General features: G+C 42.5%; 1 protein-coding gene across 2 annotated transcripts in view; it reads right to left on the bottom strand.

The window, feature by feature from the left end:
• Window positions 1-21,772, bottom strand: part of LOC103182811 (nardilysin) — a 31,032-nt gene that overhangs the window by 7,705 nt on the left and 1,555 nt on the right. For both annotated transcript variants that reach the window (XM_007899956.2, XM_042335140.1), the window contains exons 3-27: window positions 20,894-21,101; window positions 20,163-20,244; window positions 18,880-19,033; window positions 18,019-18,092; window positions 17,102-17,197; window positions 16,884-17,006; window positions 16,612-16,669; window positions 14,401-14,474; window positions 13,833-13,902; window positions 13,180-13,257; window positions 11,977-12,097; window positions 11,680-11,738; window positions 11,169-11,223; window positions 10,965-11,069; window positions 7,751-7,874; window positions 6,694-6,780; window positions 6,440-6,559; window positions 5,979-6,030; window positions 5,460-5,610; window positions 4,442-4,569; window positions 3,842-4,007; window positions 2,150-2,181; window positions 1,411-1,549; window positions 1,049-1,096; window positions 319-371 (exon numbers count right to left, since the gene is read on the bottom strand). In XM_007899956.2, coding sequence (XP_007898147.1) covers window positions 319-371; window positions 1,049-1,096; window positions 1,411-1,549; window positions 2,150-2,181; window positions 3,842-4,007; window positions 4,442-4,569; window positions 5,460-5,610; window positions 5,979-6,030; window positions 6,440-6,559; window positions 6,694-6,780; window positions 7,751-7,874; window positions 10,965-11,069; window positions 11,169-11,223; window positions 11,680-11,738; window positions 11,977-12,097; window positions 13,180-13,257; window positions 13,833-13,902; window positions 14,401-14,474; window positions 16,612-16,669; window positions 16,884-17,006; window positions 17,102-17,197; window positions 18,019-18,092; window positions 18,880-19,033; window positions 20,163-20,244; window positions 20,894-21,101 — 2,457 coding nt within the window. The remainder of the gene's footprint in view (window positions 1-318; window positions 372-1,048; window positions 1,097-1,410; window positions 1,550-2,149; window positions 2,182-3,841; window positions 4,008-4,441; window positions 4,570-5,459; window positions 5,611-5,978; window positions 6,031-6,439; window positions 6,560-6,693; window positions 6,781-7,750; window positions 7,875-10,964; window positions 11,070-11,168; window positions 11,224-11,679; window positions 11,739-11,976; window positions 12,098-13,179; window positions 13,258-13,832; window positions 13,903-14,400; window positions 14,475-16,611; window positions 16,670-16,883; window positions 17,007-17,101; window positions 17,198-18,018; window positions 18,093-18,879; window positions 19,034-20,162; window positions 20,245-20,893; window positions 21,102-21,772) is intronic.

Raw genomic sequence — 21,772 nt, 5'->3', positions numbered from 1 at the left:
ATAGTTTTTTTTTAAAAAAAGGAGACAGAATAGGAAATAAAAGAAATAGGAAAAATGAACAATAGGGCAAATACACAATGTATTTTTTTTTATTTGGCTCAACATTAGGTCAGAAGGTCACATGTTTACCACACCAAGAACCAAATCAAATGCAAGACCTTTCTTCAAGGCAGAATCAGCAGCTCCAAAGATCAAATGAGGCAATGCCTTACTAGACCTCCAAACAAGCTGTGGCCAGAGTTGGGAGAGGTTAACTGGACTGAGGTCAACATAAAGAGGCAAAATACATCTCATTAACTAGAAAGAGAAAAGTATTACCCGAGTGTTTCTTTTGTCCTCAGACAGTCAAAGCAAGGTTCGTCCATGTGCATCTAAAGACCAGCAAGAGAAATATTTCAGTACATCTTGGAAGTGAATGCGGTGTTGCAGTATACAGTTGTAATTTATCCCTAGACACTCATTATATAGTGAATTGCTGATTGCAAATAACTTCCAAGTCTGCCCAAATTGGGTTGGATCCAAAATCCAATTTGGTCAAAATCTATAAAGCGCTGGTCAGCACTTTGGATTTCATGGACCATATGTGCAGAAAGACAGTCAACTCCATCAGCACTTAAACACAAGCTGGTGACCAGGAAACCAAAATGTAAATGTAGGGACTTCCAACAACAGCCTGATAAACCAGAGGATAACCATGTTGGCTTCCTGAGAGTATTTTGAAGCACTCAGCGTATTTTGGATATTTTGTTTCAATAAATGTGGGGATCCACACCCTAACTAACTATATCCTAGTGAACAATAAGAAAAGCTTACACTAAATATTCTCATCCTCTGTTGCCCTCACATTTACACAAAGATGCAAAAGTTGTTTACTCCCAATTCTACTGTCTAAATGTCACTTTATAAATTGGAAGTAAAAGTATAAAACGGCAAGGAAAACGGCAACATGCTTTCATTCAAACTCATTTCCACCTTGGAGACAATTTTACATTTATATAATCTCAAAGAGGTCCTGTGCTGACTTGGGGGAGGGGAGGAAATGGCTTACCACAAGCAGTTCCATAAGTGCATATTCTTTTACGTTCTGAGGACCAGACTGAAAAATAAAAAGCACATAAGAATATTACTTTTAAAAAGGGAAACTTTGAAATGCCAGTGACAAATTTAAGACAAGCCTTAGAATGGTAAAGTTAAAAGAAAACAATCATATAATTAAGTCACACATAAGCTGAAGGATGGACTTTTTTCAATACTAAATAGCTTACCCATGAGTATTGCTATACACTATGTCCAAAGAAAAGAGGGGAATGAGGAAGGGAGAAAGCACAAACCACTTCAGATTGCTCTCTACATTTAGCTTAAGATACATCTGGTAGTCCCTGATGTGTAGTATGGCAGAGAGTACATTACCTGATAGTAAACCGTGACCTCGGAATTGGCATCACCTTTGTTCAGCGATTTCACCTTGCATATGTATGCTTTTTGGGGCAGTTCCACCACTCTGAATTGAACAGGTATGCTCCTCAACAATGGTTTGTAATGCAGCTTCCTGTTACAAACATTAACTGGTTAGTTGCAAGTGCTAAGACCATCAATTTTAATAATAATCCTTGTATTTGATAAAGAGCATTATCAGGTTGAGACGTCTCAAAGCTCTTCACAGGACATACTGTAAAGTGAATTGACTGTATATTTTGTGGTCAAAATGCAGCAGCCAATTGTGCACAGAAGTGTCCCACACACAGTCATGAATTGAGTGACAAATTCCTCTTATATTTTTTTGAAGGCATTAATACCCCTAGAAAACAATCCTTGCTCAACGACTCACAACCGGGTTCCTATTTACTGCTACGTAAACAGATGCGTGTGGAGTAAGGAAACTTGTCCAAGATTTCGCCCTTCCCGGTAATTGAACATGGTTTTAAATGTTGCAAGATACAAGTCTATTTCACACATTCAATGACATTAAACAATCAGTAATAGGAAAAAAGACGATAGTAGCTTTTGCTTACTAAGAGAACATTGTGATATTTAAACACTAATCAGATTTAATGTAATTTGGACAATAGAATTAGGTAATGTTAAATTGAGTTTTATTTATTTTTTATATCCTAGTGTTATAAATATCAGAAAGAAATTAGGTACTTACTGCACAACGTAATTTAGAAATTCAACAGACTCCTTGAGAGGGAAAAAAGTATTAATTAATATTGAAAGTTCATATATTACCAAATACAATTTTAGAATTTGATCATTAAATTGAGTATATTGGGCCAGTTGTAACTGAACATTGCTTAAAAGGGGCAGTCTAGCGGGAGCAATTTCTTTTCAAAGATACAGTGGGGGAAAAAAAATGCATTTATGTTTGTAGTGAGGCAACTTTACTCCCTGGAACCTGATTTATAGGGGAAGCCATCAGTGCCCTACAGCAGCTCGATTTACAGCAAATGGGAGTGAATATTTTGATTACCTGGAAGCCCAGTAGGAACTGAAGTTTGTGAGTGCAAACGCACCACTGCTATTCTTTCCTGAGGTTGGAATCCAATTACCTGGCTAGCCCCCAACGCTGAACAAAATAGAGTGATTCTGGGAGCACATACCCCCAACACATGAGTGAAGTTACTAATCAACAACAACAACAACAAGATTCCATTTATAGAGCGCCTTTCACGTCAGGAGGACGTCCCAAGGCGCTGCACAGTTGGGTCATGACCCGAGCAGGGGGGAAATGGTCAGGTGAGGGGAGGGAAGGGAGGGAGAGAGGAGGGGGAAATGGTCAGGGTGAGGGGAGGGAAGGGAGGGAGCGAGGAGGAGGAAGAGAGTCGAGAGGGGAGCTGAAGGCACGGTCAAAGAGAAAGGTTTTGAGACCGGCCTTGAAGGAGGAAAGGGAGGAAGCGGCGAAGGCACTGGGGGATGGAGTTCCAGAGCCTGGGGCTGAGAGGCTGAAGGCCCGACCACCGATAGTAGGGCGGTTGGGGCGGGGGATGTGGAGCAGACCGGAGCCAGAGGAACGGAGGGTACGGGCAGGTAGGTAGGGGGATAGTAGGATGGAGAGGTAGGAGGGAGCAAGGCCGTGAATGGCCTTGTAGGTGAGGATGAGGATCTTGAAATCAATCCTCTGGGGGATGGGGAGCCAGTGGAGGCGAGCGAGGGTGGGAGTGATGTGATCGCGAAGCCTGGTGCGGGACAGTACACGAGCTGCAGAGTTCTGAATGACCTGCAGTGTGGAGGGAGGGCGGGAAGGCCGGCGAGGAGAGAGTTCCCATAGTCCAGCCTTGAGGTGACAAAGGCGTGAACCAGGGTTTCAGCGGCGTGAGGGGTGAGGTAGTGCCGTAATCTGGCGATATTCCGGAGGTGATGGAAGGCGGTGCCAGTTGTGGTGCGGATGTGAGGGAGAAAGGACAGCTCAGGGTCGAACAAAACGCCGAGGTTCCTGACTGGCTTTGAGAGGTGGAGAGTGCAGCCTTGGATGCTGATGGTGTCAGCGCCTGAGGTGCGGAGGCGCTGACGTGAGCCAATCAGGAGGGCCTCGGTTTTTCGCACGTTGAGCTGAAGAAAGATTGATTAGCCCTTTCATCTTAGATATAAATTTCCAGACTTTAAAAAATTGTAATTAATAATTCATACAAGGATGTTTTGTACATTCCTAATGATAAGACTAAGCAAAATCAAAGGAATGATTGAAATTGAAAACACAATCCATTATATTTTTGGAATAATCTAAATATTTTAAAGTTAATTATAATTTATTTGAAAGTAGAAATGCCTGTTGTCAACGGTGTAAAATCGTTTGAAGTCTTTTAACAATCTTTTTAAGTCAATTGAAAGGTGAAGCACTTACTTTGCTTGTGAAATTTCCTTGCACTAATCCTTCTATAAACAACTCTTGTTTAAATTTCTTCACAAATGATGTTAGTGTCTCGACCGTGGTAGAAGCATTCATTAGAGCTTGGTACTTTTCCATCAAGGACCAGTGTCCATGTTCCAGGATCAACAGACGGATCTCCCTGGAAAAAAAAGTAAAAATTATATACAGAGGCAGGTTTATTGGAATCTGCACTTTATTTGCTATTTGATTTCAGAGGGGAGGAGGGTAGCTCCACATTCTCTCTCCTCTTGAAAGTATTTGATTTTTTACTTCAGTCTCACTGACACCCATCTCCTACAATAGCTTGCCGAGCCTGAGTTGCATTCATGTTTGCATTCCACACTGTATTAGATCCATATATGAAGCCGATACTATATTTACTAAGCATGTAGCTTGAAGGAATAAAATTAATGACAATACAGCTAAAATGTGCTCCTCAAAACCTCCACTCAAAATTCTGTCCAAACCCCAGTAGTCACTTTACAATAAAGACACAAAAAATCTGTGTACAAACTCAAAAGTATTTAATATTGCAATCACATTAGAATCAAATTTATTTCCCCCCTTACTTACTTCCCCAGTTTTTCAGGCTTGATTAAAATATTGAAGTAACTCTTTTTCAGTTGTTCTGTGATCATTGCAAACACTTCTGGCGTCGTCGTAAACTGAGCCAGGTGATCAATAATGAGTTGGAACAGGAGCTGGCAAAACACAAGCAAAATTGAATGTAAATGCCTAACTTATTTCAGTTGTACAAAATCTACAATAGTTTACAGGAAGACATTCAAACAGCATATTCTTTTCAGAAGTTAATGGTTTTTTATATTACATCAAGAATTACTTGAAAAGAATAAAAAACATCCCTATACATCAAATCTAGTTACTTTACATTACTCTCCAGTGTGAAAAGCCTTTTGCTCCCGCCCAGCAGTTCTTTCATAAATCTGCAACCCCCAAAAAACAATGAATTTGACAGTGGGCAACAGCAACACATCTCATTCTCCAGTGCTGAGATCCCTATCCACAAACAGAAGAAGTAAGTGCACAAAAAGACAGGTTAAATTCTAATGATATCAACAACAAAATTACATTTGTAAAGTGCCTTTTACGTCAGGAGGACGTCCCAATGTGCTGAAGAGTCAGGGATCAGGACCCGAGTGTGGGGGCAGGGTTGGGATGAGGGATAGCAGAGGGGGTAGGAGGGGCGGCTGAAGGCACGGTCAAAAAGAAGGGTCTTGAGTCGCGTCATGAAAGAGGCAAGAGAGGGAGCAAGGCGAAGGGATTGTGAGATGGAGTTTCAAAGAGTAGGAGCAGAGAGGCTGAAAGCCCGGCCACCGATGGTAGGGTGGGTCAGACGGGAGACCTGGAGCAGGCTGGAGCCTGCTGAGCGGAGGGTGCGGACAAGTTGATAGGTTCCTAACTGGCTATCATTCTCAATGCGTCAGCTAGACTGCTGAAGTATCACAGGAAGCAACACACCTTTTTGTTCATTTAAAATACAGCTTACAATTTATGGATCTGTACAGCCTACACCTTAGTATTTACCGGAATTTATAGTTCAACGACATAACACAGACAAACACCTACTTACTTCAAGTTTGTGGTTAAACCCTTTCACTTTGATGACGAGTCCATGCTCTTCTGCCAAGAGACTGTATTCCAACTGAGCCACGTCTGCCTCGTATGCAGGTTCGGCCAGGTTGTGGGCCAGAATGTTCACAAATAAATCAAAAAGGACCAGGCTGGGTGGGAAAATAGTTATTACTGTTTGTAAACAGAAATTAAATTACAGCAGATTTATTAAAAGGAACAAAGGTAATGTGGTTATATATTACAGTAAAGAACTAATTGTGGCCACTAGTTCTACTCCCTAAGGGAAAAAAATGGTCTGCTTATTCTTGCATTACCCTATTTCCCTCAGTAATTTAAAAGATTTGGATCATATCGCAGCTCAATCTTTTCTTCAATAAATGTGTTTAGTTCATACTTAATAACCCCAAAGCCACAAAGTCCTGCATGCTTCACTTCATTAATTTGCAAGTCTTCAGCACCATTAGCAGTTTGGTTGCATTACATTCTTATTTCTCTGCTGATTTATATCAACTCTTACTTTTCTGGAGATTCCTGGATGAGAGGAGATATCAAATGGAATCGGATGTAACCTATAAGGGCAAAAAAATGACACAAGTTAGTATTTACCTTTTTCTGTAATATTAATTTCCCTAACTAATAATCAGATGGTTTAAATAAAAATACACCCACAGATTTAAAACTGAAGATGAAGTTAAAAATGTTTTACTAAAATTGTATTACAAGCGGTGCCTGTTGCCCCCTTGTGGCCCAGAGGAAACCTAACAAACAGACACGGTAAAGGCGCTCTACAGCATTGAATTGTAACCTAAACCAGGCATCCTACGTGGGAGTCAGAGAGGCCGGAGTTTGCAGCCTTTGCAAATCTATGTTTCTATGAGGCTGGAATTCTCTCTTCTACTCCCACCCACCCACTCTATAACCAACATTGAAGTGCTCATACCAGAAATCTCTTGTATTAATTTAGTAAATCCAACTTACCTTTTGGAATTTTAAATTTATTATCTTTTTTGTACCACACACAGCCGTACTCTTTACCCAGAACCTTCACTGGATACTCCGTATCAGTGCAATCAGAATTTTTCAATGCAAAATCAGTTGCTGAGAAGAAAAACACCTCATAGTTATCATCAAAAAAATCCTAAATTCAGTTTCTAGTTAAAACTTTAAAAAAAATAAGATTATCATAATTTAACTGCAAACTCAAATATAGAAAACCGTAATCCACAACTTGCCTATAAACTTATTCTCCACTGGCAGATGAAGCTCAGCGTTCAATGTAAAGTCACCTTTCCATATCTCAGCCCACCTTTTGACAACATCTGGGAACAGCAATAGAAAACTTTAGAAAGATCTGGTTTCTTATTAGAACTACTTGAATTATTCTATAAAATCCACAAACAATCCACAGGTCACCCGCGTTCATAACCAATGAAGCATTTTAATCTATTTTTCCAATGAAATAGACAAGCATGCCACATTCTGGGGTCCAACTCCATTATAAAGTAGTGATTTGGATCCATAAAACAAGTCCCATGTAATGAAGCAAATTAAACTGCGATTGCTCGTTAGCACCTCTGGAGTTGGCAAGGAGGTCGCTGACATCAACAAACTTCAAAGTGCCTTTGCGCCGTGCATAGAGAGTGTGTGTGAGAGACTGAGGGGGGGGAGGGGGGGGAGAGAGGGAGAGTGTGTGTAGTCCAGGCCAGAGTGTGTGTGTGTGAGAGAAAGAGAGTGAGAGTGTGTGTGAGAGAGAGGGGCCGCCATCAACATATTCGGTTTCCTAGTGTAAAGCTAAGTTACATTTTATCCAAGCTTATAACTACCTCATCAAATGACTGCAAAGGCGTTCGTTAATTGCAAACATGGTCATGTTAATAATAGTCTTGTTGCACTAACCGAGTAATCAATCAGTCTTTACAAAAAGATCAGGAAATTCAGCACTCCAACAGGAATATTTAACATTTCAGTGAAATCATGGCAAACAGCAAACCAAAACAGCAAGGAGATACTTCTGTACCTATTTCTGAACCAAACTATTTCAGGATGAAACAAATGAAGATTCATTATCTTCTAGTAATATATTTGGAACTCAATGGTTCAACTGAATTGCTTTGTTCCTTTTCACCATATTGTTACTTAGTAAATTTTTAAAAGTACCCGGCTTCAGCAGTACATAGTGAAATCTCACCAGGAAGATTTATATATTACAGATAATTTAACCAACCATCTTATTGTTAGACAACTAATCTGCAGTCTCCAAAGTGTTCTTTTACTGGTCAAACACCTTACCTTCAACACTGTACTGAGTACCAAACCACTGTTCTTTCAGATTACATTGGCCTTCATTATTGGGAGAAAGAAGAATGAGATTAGCTCTCTGTGGTTTGAGATATGAAAGGGCCGTTGCAATCACCTGTGAACAAAGTATAGAAGAGTTGATAGAATTAAAAAAGGACTCTCAGAATACCATCAAAATATACAATTATTCTGCAAAGAAAGTGTAAATGATTTTCTAAGACTGAAGTTCACTGAAAAACAATGTAGATTTCTGAAACTGAATGTTTACATTATTTATTAGTTCTGGTTAGTCATTCTTATTTGATATTGTTAAAGGGAAATCAATCACTAACACTGTTCAAGGGCTAGGCGACAACAACAAATTTAGATTGCAACTTTCACATGGGGAGAACATCCCAAGGCATTGTCCTTTCACTTGGGTTGTCTACAAAAAAAGCATTAGGTACACCTAGTGTGGTATGTGGCAGTACAACAACAACAACTTGGATTTATATAGTGCCCTCCACGCCAGACGGCGTCTCAGAGCGCTTTACAGTAACGGATCCCGGGACCGAGCCAGGGGGAGGGGGGGGGGGGGGGGGGAAGGTGACCAAAGGTCGCGGTCGAAAAGAAAGGTCTTCAGCAGAGACCTGAAAATGGGAAGGGAGGGAGCGAGACGAAGGGAGTGAGGAAGGCAGTTCCAGAGCCTCGTGGCATAGTGGCTGAAGGCACGGCTGCCGAGGGTGGAGCGGAGGACCCGGGGGACGAGGAGGAGGCCAGACCCGGAGGAACGAAGGCAACGGAGAGAGGTTTGAGGAGAGAGGTCAGAGAGGTCGGGGGGTGCAGAGGAGTTCAGGGACTTGAATACAAGGCTGAGGATCTTGAAATCGATCCTCTCTGGGATAGGCAGCCAGTGCAGTCTGGCCAGGACTGGGGTAATCGGGGAGCGGAGTTTCGTGCGGGTGAGAATGCGGGCAGCAGAGTTTTGAATGATTTGGGTTTTATGGATGGTAGTGGATGGGAGACCGGAGAGGAGGGCATTAGAGTAGTCCAGCCAAGATGTGACAACTGCATGGACCAGAGTTTCAGCGGCTTTTGGGGAGAGGTATTGGCGGAGACAGGCGATGCGTCGGAGGTGGAAGAAAGCAGTGCTGGTGAGGGACCGGATGTGGGGGAGGACGGATAATTGTGGGTTGAACCTGACGCCTAGATTGAGTACGGGTTCGGAGAGTTTTAGGAGGAGGTCGGGTAGGTGGAGGAGGTGAGAGCCATGAGATTTTAGACGCTGACGAGAGCCAAAGAGTATGGCTTCTGTCTTGTCAACGTTCAGCTGAAGGGAGTTTGCGCTCATCCAGCCCCTGAGATCTGACAGGCAGCTGACAGAACATCAGGGGACTGGGGGCCACAAAGAGAGGTGGAAAAATAGAGTTGGGTGTCATCTGCATACATGTGAAAGTGTACCCCATGTCTGCGGATGACATCCCCAAGAGGGAGCGTGTAGATCAGAAAAAGGAGGGGGCCAAGGATGGATCCTTGGGGTACCCCACACGTAACCGGGTGAGAGCGGGAGGAGAAGCCGTTTGTGCAGATGTACTGCTGGCGGTTTGTGAGGTAGGACTCGAACCAGGTGAGTGCGGTCCCACTGAGGTGGATGACGGAGGAAAGGCGGTGGAGGAGGATGGCGTGATCGACTGTGTCGAACGTGGCGGAGAGGTCCAGGAGGACAAGGAGGCAGAGGGAGCCCTGGTCACAGATAGAGAGGATGTCGTTTGTGACTTTCACAAGCGCAGTCTCTGTACTACTGAAAACAGCTAAATTATTAGGCGTGTGGAGTAACGAAACTTGCCCAAGGCAGGGCGAAACCTTGGGCAAGTTTCCTTACTCCACACAGAGCCTAATAACAATCCCTTCAAAACAATACAATAATAAATTGGTCATTTTCAATCCATGACTGTTTGTGGGACACTCACTGCTGTGCGTAATTGGCTGCCGCATTTCGCCCACAAATATACGGTCAATTCACTTTACAGTATATTCTGTGAAGCGCTTTGAGACGCCTAGAAGACGTGAAAAGCCCTGTATCAAATGCAAGGATTATTATATTAGTGTAAAATTCAATGGATTAAATGCACTATCTACATTTGCTCTATTTTAGTTTCTGGTTTAACTAAAAACACTACAACTCGTACTAGGATCAAGTGCTTCCAATACATTTAAAGGACATGGTCCTGGATGAGAGCTAACTCTCTTCAGTTGAACATCAACAAGACCGAGGCTCTCCTGATTGGCTCCCGTCAGCGCCTCCTCACCTCAGGCTCTGACAGTATTACCATCCATGGATGCACACTCCACCACGCTAAGCCAATCCGGAACCTTGGGGTCTTGTTTGACCTTCAACTATCCTTTCTACCCCTACATCTGCACCATGGCCCACTCTGCCTTCCTCCACCTCTGCAACATCGCCCGGCTCCACCACTGTCTCACACCACAGGCTGCCGAAACCCTCATACATGCTTTCATTACATCGAGGCTTGTCTACGCAAACTCAATACTTGTCAGCCTCCCCAACTCCTCCCTCCACAGGCTGCAGATCATCCAGAACTAACTCTGCAGCCCGTGTTCTCTCCCGCACCAAGCTCCGTGACCCTATCACTCCCATCCTCGCGCAACTCTACTGGCTTCCCATCACACAGAGGATACAGTTCAAGATCCTGGTCCTCATCTTCAAAGCCCTCCATGGTCTTGCGCTCCCCTACCTCTGCGACCTCCTAACCCTCGACAAACCTGCCCACTCCTTCCACTCAGCGAGCTCCAGCCTGCTTCACGTCCCCCGCCTTGTTGGCTCCACTATTGGCTGGCCTATCTTCAGCCACTCTGCCCCCACTCTCTGGAACTCCATCCCACAGTACCTCCGTCTCGCCCCCTCCCTCGCCACCTGCTAGACCCATCTCAAGACCTGCCTCTTCGACCATGCTTTTGATCTTCCTGCTTCCCCACCCCTGCCCTCCACCCTCCCTGACCCCGACCCTTAGCTCAGGTCCGTAACTCTGTCTGGTCAGCACCTTGAGATGTCCTTCCGACGTGAAAGGCGCTTTACAGATGTAATTTGACAGTTTCAATAAGAGTGTTACAATTTCAGTTTTGAGTCTAACATATGCAAATTACATTGTGAGATTCTGATTACAGGAAAGGATGAATCTTCCTGATAGTTAAGGAGCTGAATTACCTCTGGCTTGTATTCGAATAATAACTGGTTACCAGTGAGAAAATCCTCCTTTTTGTAAAGCTGCATATTTTCACAAATATCTTCCACGTAGTCAATAGGATCAGTCTAAAGAGAACGCAGAAAGGTCAGGAACATAGTTCTGCTGAAATGCTTGGCTGATCAATTCATTCACGAATATGCAGGGAGTAGTTGCCTAAAACACACCTGTTCCTGGTAATGGAAATCATTGTCTTCAATTTTCTGAATCTCTTCATAAATTCTAGAAAAACAAATGATGGACTGTGTTCATTCATTCTTTATTAAAAACAAAGTGAGATTTCTAGGTCTCTCAACAAAACAAGATGTAGCACAAATAAAGCCGTTGCCCAGTTCCAGTATCACAGCAGCTACATTCTAAGCAAAAAAAATCTGGCTTTTGGTTGTTGGGTCGCTTCCCATGTGCTGCACACATACTTCCTTCACGCAATGACACGTTTCCTACACATAGTGGACAGACAGCAGGAAGTGACATCAGACTTGCTTCCTGCACACAGTGCTGACCCGCTGACATGGCAGTCAGGTAGTTGCTTTAAGCAATGGAAGCTAAGTCTACCAGACTTTCTGCACTTGCTAATTACTTCTCATCCATAGAGAATGTTTTGTGCAGCTATCTCATGGTCTATACAAGGTTTTCTGAACATAGTTTTCAGTCAAAAATTGAAATGTAACAATGTACCTTTGCTGAGGACCGAGTAATTGCAGCATTTTCATGTACTGAAACACAATATGCGCAACCTGAACAAGGACAAAGGCAAACATTAGTAAATATGTTCTGAATTGACATTGCAGGATATCCCTGAAGAAAATGAGTTTGGAAGTGAAAGTAATTACTGCCAAATACTTTGAGGCATTCCAATGCTATAAAAATATAAGTTCAGTATTCTTTCTAACTACAAACTAAATTCAAAATCAATCAAATTCAAAATTGAAACTAATATGTAGGTTGGAGAAAACAATTCCCAACTGTCTTTACCTCATAGAATTGCTCATAGCCTTCATCAGTCAATGTAATAGAAATGTTGAACACTGAATAGGTTGAATTTTGTTCAAATCCAGTCTCATCATTTCCTGCAAATAATGCAAGAGCCAAACACCTAGAAGAAATAATTCCTTTATTTATACGTCTGCAGAACACACACACGTGGCAAAAGTATTGCAACAATGAAACCAAGACAGTATTTCAAGGCTGCAAAATATCAATACATTTTACATTATAATTAAAAAACTGAAGGAAAAACTAATCATTCCTAAGGTTCAGTATTGGATCTTAGGATAGTTCGGAGCCATTATGTTTTATTGATGTGGGTAAGTGTAATACAGTTACATAATATCCATTTTTAAAACAATTTCTAGGTCAAATTTACACCGTATAACAAGAATGAGTTCAACACAATCATTTATGCACCAGTTTTGTGCAACATCCGCAGTTTATCAGCGCCTTGGGACATCCTCCCAACATGAAACGCTAAACAAATGTAATTTTATATTATCTTAATATACTTCAAGACAAAAATAATTGTTAAGACTATACCAGATTGTAGTCACATAATAGGTTTACATACGTACACGTGTTCTTTCTCAGACCATAAATAATACAATTCTGAAACCTCAAGCAAACAGGTGAATCATAATACAGATGCCTTGCACAGAGCTGTGTTACAAATGCCCATTTGCTCCTCACCTAGGCAGCCTTAGGGAAAACTTGATGTTTGTGTGGTTTAGTGTTTCGCTCTGAGGCTATCAGATTGGGATTTGAGGAAGAATTTGCACAATCTATGCTACAACAATAATATGTTGTTTGTGGGAAGGAGGAACGTACATTAAGAAAACAAGTTAAAGTTCAGGGTTTTTAAATCGCCATGACAGTGTTTCTTCAAAAGTTTATTAGTTATTTAGGACAATTCACTCTATCGAAAGCAATTGTATAAATCGAGGTTTGCTTCCTAGCAGAGAGAGATCAACAGCTTGCGATGTCCTCCCAACATGAAAGGCACTTTACAAATGTAATTTTGTTGTTGTAAATGGGCATAAACTAAATATTTTTCTCGTACTGTCCCTTGTTTGTTGTGAAGTGACCTGCTTTCTTCTAAATAAGTTAGAATTAGTGCTCTATACGTTTTGTGAATAAATAAGACAATTCAGGGTGAAAACATATTTAATAACTCTCAGTACTTACATCTTCCGAAGAAGTGACAGGATACTCCCTTTTCCTTCATGTCCTATCAGCCAGGATATATACTGGAGTGGCTTGACCCTAACAAGGTAATTAAAGGGAGTTATTAAAACAGGATTAATTAGTCACAGCTTTTATTTTAGATTTCTCCCATCTAGAAGGATATGGGAAACAGTAGCAGTAGGTCTAGAAGGGTATGAGAGAGAGTAACAGTAGACGGAGAAACATGTGGGGAATAAGCACTAGAACGGACTAGTTGGGCGAATTGGTCTTTTTCCATGCTCTACATTCAATGTAAATCTATGTAAATCACCCTTTCACTAAATTCCTCCCTCGTCATGGTGCATGTTCTACTTGAGTTTAACTTGCCTTTAAACGTTTAATTTGTGAAATCTTATCAAACATATTCTGAAAATCCAAGTAGACTACATCTTCTGTATTGCTCATCCTCTAGTTTAATTACCTATTCAAAATACAATTCCACAAGATTCATCCTATTGCTTCTAAATCTACCTTGCCTGCTCCCTATAGCACCTGAGTAAAGATAAATATTAATAGCACCCTTTATAACATTCTTAAGTATTTTCCCCAGTAGGCACTGGAAGTCTAATTTGAAATGTTTCTCAAACAGGATTTCACAATGAGGAATATTATACCTGTAATGCTGTTTCTGGGGTGGGAGCGCCCACGTTATGTTCAGAGAATGAACTTTAGTCACAGGAACAACTGCAAAACAAAGAGAATATGCGGATTACAATGCACAGGTTAATGTTAGTCAATTTGAATCACAGTAGCTTTGATATACTAAATCTTCATTGTTAATGTGAATGCTTGAGAGAGTTCATAATTCAACTGTCTTTTCCCTTTAGTTTGAAATACCAAAATTATTTTCATTTTAAATTGATGGAAATGGTGCACAGATGTTAATAATTGTGCATCTTTAAGATTTATTGCAATGTGTTTTGAAGATAAACAGATTGATTTCTCCAGTTAACTCAGCCTCACAATACATAAAGCTACAGGGAGCATCGGGTTACAGTAATAAGCATAAGACCTGTATTTATAAATTCTGACATCTAAATCAGCAGTTATATGTTATATACATCTCTATAAGCCCTAATTATTTAATATACGCAACTGCTCAGGGATTTCCATATTCAATGTGGACATAACATTGAATAAGAGGGCTGAGCGAAGGTGATATTGCTTTGTAAATGAACTCACCTCGATAAAGTTTGTGAAATTCATCTGTTTCAAAGGGATCCATGAAATGACTGAAGTCCGGCCTGGGCAGGTCACTTCACAACAAACAAGGGACAGTACGAGGAAAATATTTATTTTATGCCCATTTACAACAACAACAAAATTACATTTGTAAAGTGCCTTTCATGTCGCGAGGACATCCCAAGGCGCTGGATAGACAGAGTTACGGACCCGAGCTGGAGGTCGGGGAGGGAAGCAGGGAGCTCGAAAGCACGGTCGAAGAGGATCTTGAGATGGGTCTTGAAGGTGGCAAGGGAGGGGGCGAGGCAGAGTGACTGCCGGATGGAGTTCCAGAGGGTGGGGGCAGAGTGGCAGGATGCCCGCCCGCCAATAGTGGGGCGAGTGAGACGGGGGACGTGAAGCAGGCCGGTGCCCGCTGAGCAGAAGGAGTGAGCAGAATGGTAGGGGATTAGGAGATCGCAGAGGTGGGGGGGGGGGGGGGGGGGAGTAAGACCATGGAGGGCTTTGAAGATGAGGACCAGGATCTTGAACTGTATCCTCGATGATGGAAAGCCAGTGGAGTCGGGCGAGGGTGGGGGTGATAGGGTCACGGAGCCTGGTGCGGGAGAGAACACGGGCTGCAGAATTCTGGATGATCTGCAGCCTGTGGAGGGAGGAGTTGGGGAGGCCAACAAGCAGTGAGTTTGCATAGTCGAGCCTCGATGTAATGAAAGCATGTATGAGGGTTTCGGCAGCCTTCAGTGAGAGACAGTGGTGGAGACGGGCGATGTTGCGGAGGTGGGGGAAGGCAGAGCGCGTCATGGCGCAGATGTGGGGTAGAAAGGATAGTTGAGGGTCAAACAAGACCCCAAGGTTCTGGACTGGCTTAGCGTGGTGGAGTGTGCAACCACGGATGCTGATGCTGTCAGCGCCTGAGGTGAGGAGGCGCTGCGGGAGCCAATCAGGATCCTCGGTCTTGTTAATGTTCAACTGAATAGAGTTGGCTCTCATCCAGGACTTGATGTCCGACAGACATTCTGTCAGCACAGCAGCGGGTCCTGGAGTCAAGGGTGGAGGCAGAGAGATAGAGTTGGGTGTCATCCGCATACATGTGGAAATTGACCCGATGACTGCGGATGAGGAACATATAGATATTGAAGAGGAGGGGACTAAGGACAGAGACCTGAGGAATGCCGCACGAGACAGTCCGGGGGCTAGAGGAGAGGAGAAGCCGTTTGCGGAGATGAAGTCCAGGCGGTGTGAGAAGTAAGAGCTAAACCAGTCAAGGACAGTGGAGGTTGAGGTGAGAGGAGAGGTGTTGGATGAGGATAGAGTGGTCGATGGTGTCGAAAGCAGCAGAGAGGTCAAGGTGGACGAGGAGGCAGAGGGAGCCCTGGTCGCAGATGGACAGAATGTCATTTGTCACTTTGACCAGGGCTGTTTCTGTCCTGTGGGAGGCACGGAAACCTGATTGGAGGGGTTCGTGAAGGGAGTGGCGGGAGAGGAAGGAGCGAAGCTGAGAAGCAACAACTCGTTCCAGGACCTTGGAGAGGAAAGGGAAGTTTGAGATGGGACGGTAGTGAGGGAGTAGAGAAGGGTCCAAGGAGGGGATTTTTAAGGAGTGATGACAGTGTTTTTTTAATGGGGTGGGAACAGTACCAGAGGACAGGGAGAGGTTTACGATGTCAATGAGTAGAGGGGCAAGGAGTTGGAGCTGGGAGGTAAGGAGAGGGATAGGGTCCAGGGAGTTGGTGGTCGGTTTCATACGGGTTATGGTGGTGATGAGAAAGGAGCGGGAGACAGGTTCAAAGGTGTGGAGGGAGGGATGGGTAAGGGCCGGGGTGGAAGGAGGAGATGGGAAGGGAATAGCAGACGCAGTGGCAGCTGAGCGCATTCCCTCGACTTTAGATTCGAGGAATTACAGCATCGCCTCGCAGTTGGCATTTAAAGCTTATATTTCAAGCAATTAGCAACAAACTGAGCATTTCAACGAGGTAACATTTAAAATAATTCTCCTAAGCATTAATTCATATTTAACTAATTAAATGATTTAAGATTCACAATGGGTCGGTGAGATTGACGATAGCAGTTTGGTGGGAAAACAATGACAAAATCACAATAATTGCCACCAATCCTGCAGTATATACACACAAAAACATTTTTCAATAATAGAAAACCAAAATGTAGTTATATTTTATAGAAATATTTTACATAATGCGTAAAAAAACATACTTGTTTGGTATGCTTGAAAATATTTCTTTCACCCAGGCTTCCAAAGCATTCAGACTTTCTGCAATATTATCACAAGACAAACAAAATTAATACTATTGAACTTTGGTCAAATGAAAATTTACACCAACAAAAAGAACTTCCAAACAAAAAACAGAATTTTTCATAGTTATAAATAATTATGCAAACCTTGTCAACTAAACATTAAATAGATAACAAAAAGAACCTATTTAAACTAAAAGAGGAAACATGGAGCATCATTTATTAAAAGGAACCTTTTGATTGGACAGCCAGAGTGATGTAATGAGCAGAATAATGACGCTTCCAGAACTCTTGAAGTCTGGCATGGACGTCAATGCCTTGTTGTTTGGGATTATGTTTCAGTGTCTGTGAATTTCCTGTTGAGATTTCAAAAACGTGTGAATCTTCAAAATGTAAAAGCAAGTGATGTATAATCCTAGGACAGGAGCTAATAAGGAAACAGATATCTTACCCCAAAAGAATTTGCTCATAGGATGACCAGGTTTGGCGAGGCTTCCAAATAACACCTCTTTCCTGCTGGAGTCAGATGGAATTGCAAGCTGAAACTCTACCCAGAGAAAATGTGAAATAGGATTTAAGGATACTACGTTCATTACCTACAAATGTCTACTTATACAACAATAACAACAAGATTACATTTGTATAGCGCCTTTCACATCGGGAGGACGTCCCAAGGCGCTGGACAGTGTACAGCATTTCAGACCCGAGCTGGGGTCAGAGGGGAGAAGGGAGGGGAAAGGGGGTGACCAATTGCATGGTCGAAGAGGAAGGTTTTGAGGCGGGACTTGAAGGAGGCTAAGGAGGTGGAGTGATTGGGGGATGGAGTTCCAGAGATTGGGGGCAAAGTGGCTGAAGGCTCTCCCGCCAATGGTGGGGCGGGGGACATGGAGCAGGCTGGAGCCAGCTGAGCGGAGGGAGCGGGCGGGTTGGTAGGGGATTAGGAGGTCACAGAGGTAGGGTGGGGAGAGACCATTGAGGGTTTTGTAGGTGAGGAGCAGGATTTTGAACTGGAGTCTCTGAAGGATAGGGAGCCAATGGAATCGGGTGAGAATGGGGGAGATGGGGTCACGGAGTTTGGTGCGGAAGAGGACATGGGCTGCAGAGTTCTGGATTATCTGCAGCCTGTGAAGGGAGGAGTTGGGAAGGCCGACAATATGCATTTGATATAGCACTTTCACACGAGGAAGACGTTTCAAAGATTTTTACTCTGAAGTTAGTAACTGTATTACACATGTATAAAATTCCCACACCCCTATCTCTTGTGATATAGTTCAACTGGAGTGAATAACAATTGATAGAGAAACATTACATCTAGAGATCAATGTAAAAGCACAAATAAGAAAACGTAGAGTGAAATGAACAACTTACCACTGTCCACAGCTTCTACTTCTCGGTCAATGGTATCTCGGATCATTAAGGGGCCAATGAAAAACTGAGCCCATCTGAAGAAATAACGTTAGTTTTGGTTCCTTTTGGAAAATATTCAGTATGCTGTCAAAATGCAGATATTAAACTGGTGTATCTTCCATTTCTTCAGCTAATTCTCTCCCTTCTCATTACACCTGCACACACTACATACAAGATACAAGTCTATACATTTTTTTTATTCTAATAAGCCAGGTTGAGAAAGGTCAGAAATTGCTAGCATTAACATGAAGTTCTCTCTGTTATCATGAGCACGCTTCATCTCTTAGTTTCTAATCAACTATACATATATATATAGAGATATATATAAAAAAGTCCATATATAGGCATTTGTTTCAAAATGATTAAAGGGATTAAAGGACTAAATTATTTGGTTCGCTGATGAAGTATTGAATCCGTTGTGTTTCCCAAGTTCTCCTGGACTTTCAGGTTTGTCCACCTGCTCCAAGCATTTCTGTCCAGCAACCCACAGAAAAGTGGTTTTAGATCATTACAAAAGTCAATATATACATTATGTTGGATTACTCGCTGCATACCCCTAAGAATCTCACCCATACAAGAGCAAATCACTACCCATCTAGAAACATACTGTACACCTTTTCCTTCCTCTACTCACTGACTTCCATTTGTCCATCTCCTCATTCAAACAGGAGTACATCATAAGGGAAAGGCGATTTAAGCCCAATTTCCTTGCCCCTTAAATTCTGGTGAAATCTTTGGTAAACACATTTCCCAAACCAGAAGCTAATAGGCTTGATTCCAAATGGCAAATTTAACACCACAAACAGCAGAATACATGCTTACCTATCGAGGGCTTCCTTGAAATACTTTCTCTGAATATCAAACTGAAACACTGTGGTTTCACAGTCAGTTGATGCATTGTCACTGCCACCATGCTTTTTCAGGAAGGCATCAAATCCATCCTCATCTGGAAACTTCTCACTCCCCATGAAGACCACTGAAACAACAGTCAAACTTTGATAAAAACAAAACAAGCAGATTACGACAACAACAAGATTACATTTGTATAGCGCCTTGCACATCGGGAGGACGTCCCAAGGCACTGGACAGAGTACTGCATTTCAGACCCAAGCTGGGTTTGGGAGGGGGAGGGAGGGGAGGGGAAGGGGGGTGGCCGATTGCATGGTCGAAGAGGAGGGTCTTGAGGCAGGTCTTGAAGGAGACTAAGGAGGGGGCGAGGCGGAGTGACTGGGGGATAGAATTCCAGAGGTTGGGGGCAGAGTGGCTGAAGGCTCTCTCACAAATGGTGGGGCGGATGGGTCGCGGGACGTGGATCAGGCCAGAGCCGGCTGAGCGGAGGGAACAGGCGGGTTGGTAGGGGGATTAGTCAGCCTCCAGTACCTCCCCAAGTGATCAGCATATGTGAGCTCGAACACCTGAGCATCAGCAAGCTAGTCAACCACAAGGCATCACAGCTAACTATTCTGTCAAGACCAAACATCTACATCTTCAAGGTATGAATGCACTTCCCCATCGGCAGAGTCAGTCAACAGCAGTGTAAAGGGTGAAACCCCAGATGCAACTTCCCTAACCCAAGTCCATGAGAGGAATTGTGGCATCTTTATTGTCACCTCGGCCTTAGATAAGAAAACAGAATGAATCTAGCTTCCTGGTCAGTTAAATCAGTTGATACAATGCAGCCCTCTTGTAATGCACTTCACTATAGCACAAATGCACTTAGAATGCGATGGCACTGAAGAACTCATTCACTGCACTTGTGTCCAGGCAGCACACTCGTTTCCTGTGCACCGGCCGACTAATGGTTCATTAAATCACCATCAGACATACTACTTTTGTGAGAAGAGTCAATAACTGGGAAGTCGGCCCTTTTAGCTTCTCCTACTACCGAAGTCACTGTGTGACAGATGCACCTTACAACTGCGAACCATATAATGTCTTTGTATAAGTAATGGCAACAAGCTCTATAAAAACATTAGCAATATCTTACCTATAACAAGTATGTATTTGCATTGACACAATTGACGCCTAATGGATATGGAATCTATATGAATGTTATTAAAGGCTTTAGCCACAGACAATTTAGGCAATAAAGACATTTAGCTTACTGTGCTCCAAAAAATGGGCCAGTCCTGGAAGGTCTTCAGGATCACTAAAACTTCCAATTCCAATACAGAGGCCAGCCGCTGACTACAAATAATAAATCGCATGTTAGAAACCAAATAATTTAGTCTTGGAAATGATTAGTTATTCTCCATTCTCTAGATTTGCTGTGCCAAATAAGCGAGGGTAGAAGGAAAATGGTTCCCAGGCTTCCCGGGTGAGGACAACATTTAGAATATTGTGTTCTGTTCAGGTAATTCTACAAAAGAAGAGTGAAGTGTTCGCAAGTGTTCCGAGATAGACAGATTGGGTGGGAGTAAAGAGAGAGACATGATGCATGTCTTTTAAATGATATGAGGCATAGATCAATGAACATGTAAGTATGCTGCAAAAGCAGAACTGGAGGGCATAGGTTTAAAATTAAAAAGACATAGGAGCTGTGGATATATGATGTGTCTCAATTACTGAAACAGCTTTCAAACCTATATCAATATTTCTGCTAAGAATCAGTCAGAATGGATTTTTCCAAGTGTTTCATTCAACAACTTCATTTATATAATGAGCTGCTCACGGAGTAGTGTCTTGTAGCGCATTCTTCAAAATGGCACATAAACTAAAGATTCAGTGGTCAGTAAATCTAACGTTCTTCTGGAGACCTAACTTCATTAAAAACGCTAAGCATCAGCCAAAATGTATTAATGTTTCAAATGAAAAGCAAAGAAAGGTAGACATTTACCTGCTTTTCGGCACCTTTGGGAATATTAAATGGTCTACCTGGATCTTCAAATTCCTCTATAGAATCTTCTGCAGAATCTGAGCCACTAGACTCACTATAATCCTCACTATCCTCTTCTTCCGACAATGATTCTGAATCAGTCCGCTTTGTTCCAATGGACATGTCCGAGATTAGAAGTGCACTTAAACCATTTTCCAGCTTGATATATCTGAAATATTAAAACATGTTGAACATATAAAACTCATCTTTCTATACAGAAATAGACTAGATATTTTTAATAGACAAATATAAATTTCTGCCTTTAATTTTATATCTCCTGCAATCTTAATAATACTTACACTTTATAAAGCACCTTATCCCATCGTTGAGATGCCTCAAAGCGCTTCAGGGAATAGATTGTAAAGTGGATTGACAGTGTTTGTCGGCGAAACACGGCAGCCAGTTGCACGCAGCAGTGTCCCACAAACAATCTTGGGAGTGTTTTAAATCTCATTTGACTACCTTAGCCTATTTCTATACACATGCCCTCAATCTTGTCGATATTAAGCTGTAGAAAGTTAGAACTCATCCAGAACTTAATTGTGTACCAGAACAGCAGTGGTCCTGGAATCAAAGGCAGGTTCAGTAAGGTAGAGTTGGCCATCATTCACACAGATGTGGCTGTGAATCCTCTGCTTACGGTTAATGTCACCATAGGGAAGCATGTAGGTGGTGAAAAGGAGAAGACGAGGATATTTTCCTGAGGAACTCTGCATGTGATTGTGTGGGGCAGAAGTAGCCATTGGAGGAGATGGTGAAGACACTGGGACTGGTAAAAGTGGGAAACAAGAGAGCCATGAAGGTGGAGCAGGGAGGAAGACGGTGGAGAAGACAGGAGAC

This window comes from Callorhinchus milii, unplaced genomic scaffold, assembly GCF_018977255.1.
Source record: "Callorhinchus milii isolate IMCB2004 unplaced genomic scaffold, IMCB_Cmil_1.0 Scaffold5, whole genome shotgun sequence".
NCBI classification, from domain to species: domain Eukaryota; kingdom Metazoa; phylum Chordata; class Chondrichthyes; order Chimaeriformes; family Callorhinchidae; genus Callorhinchus; species Callorhinchus milii.
This window is presented reverse-complemented; position numbering and strand designations above follow the sequence as displayed.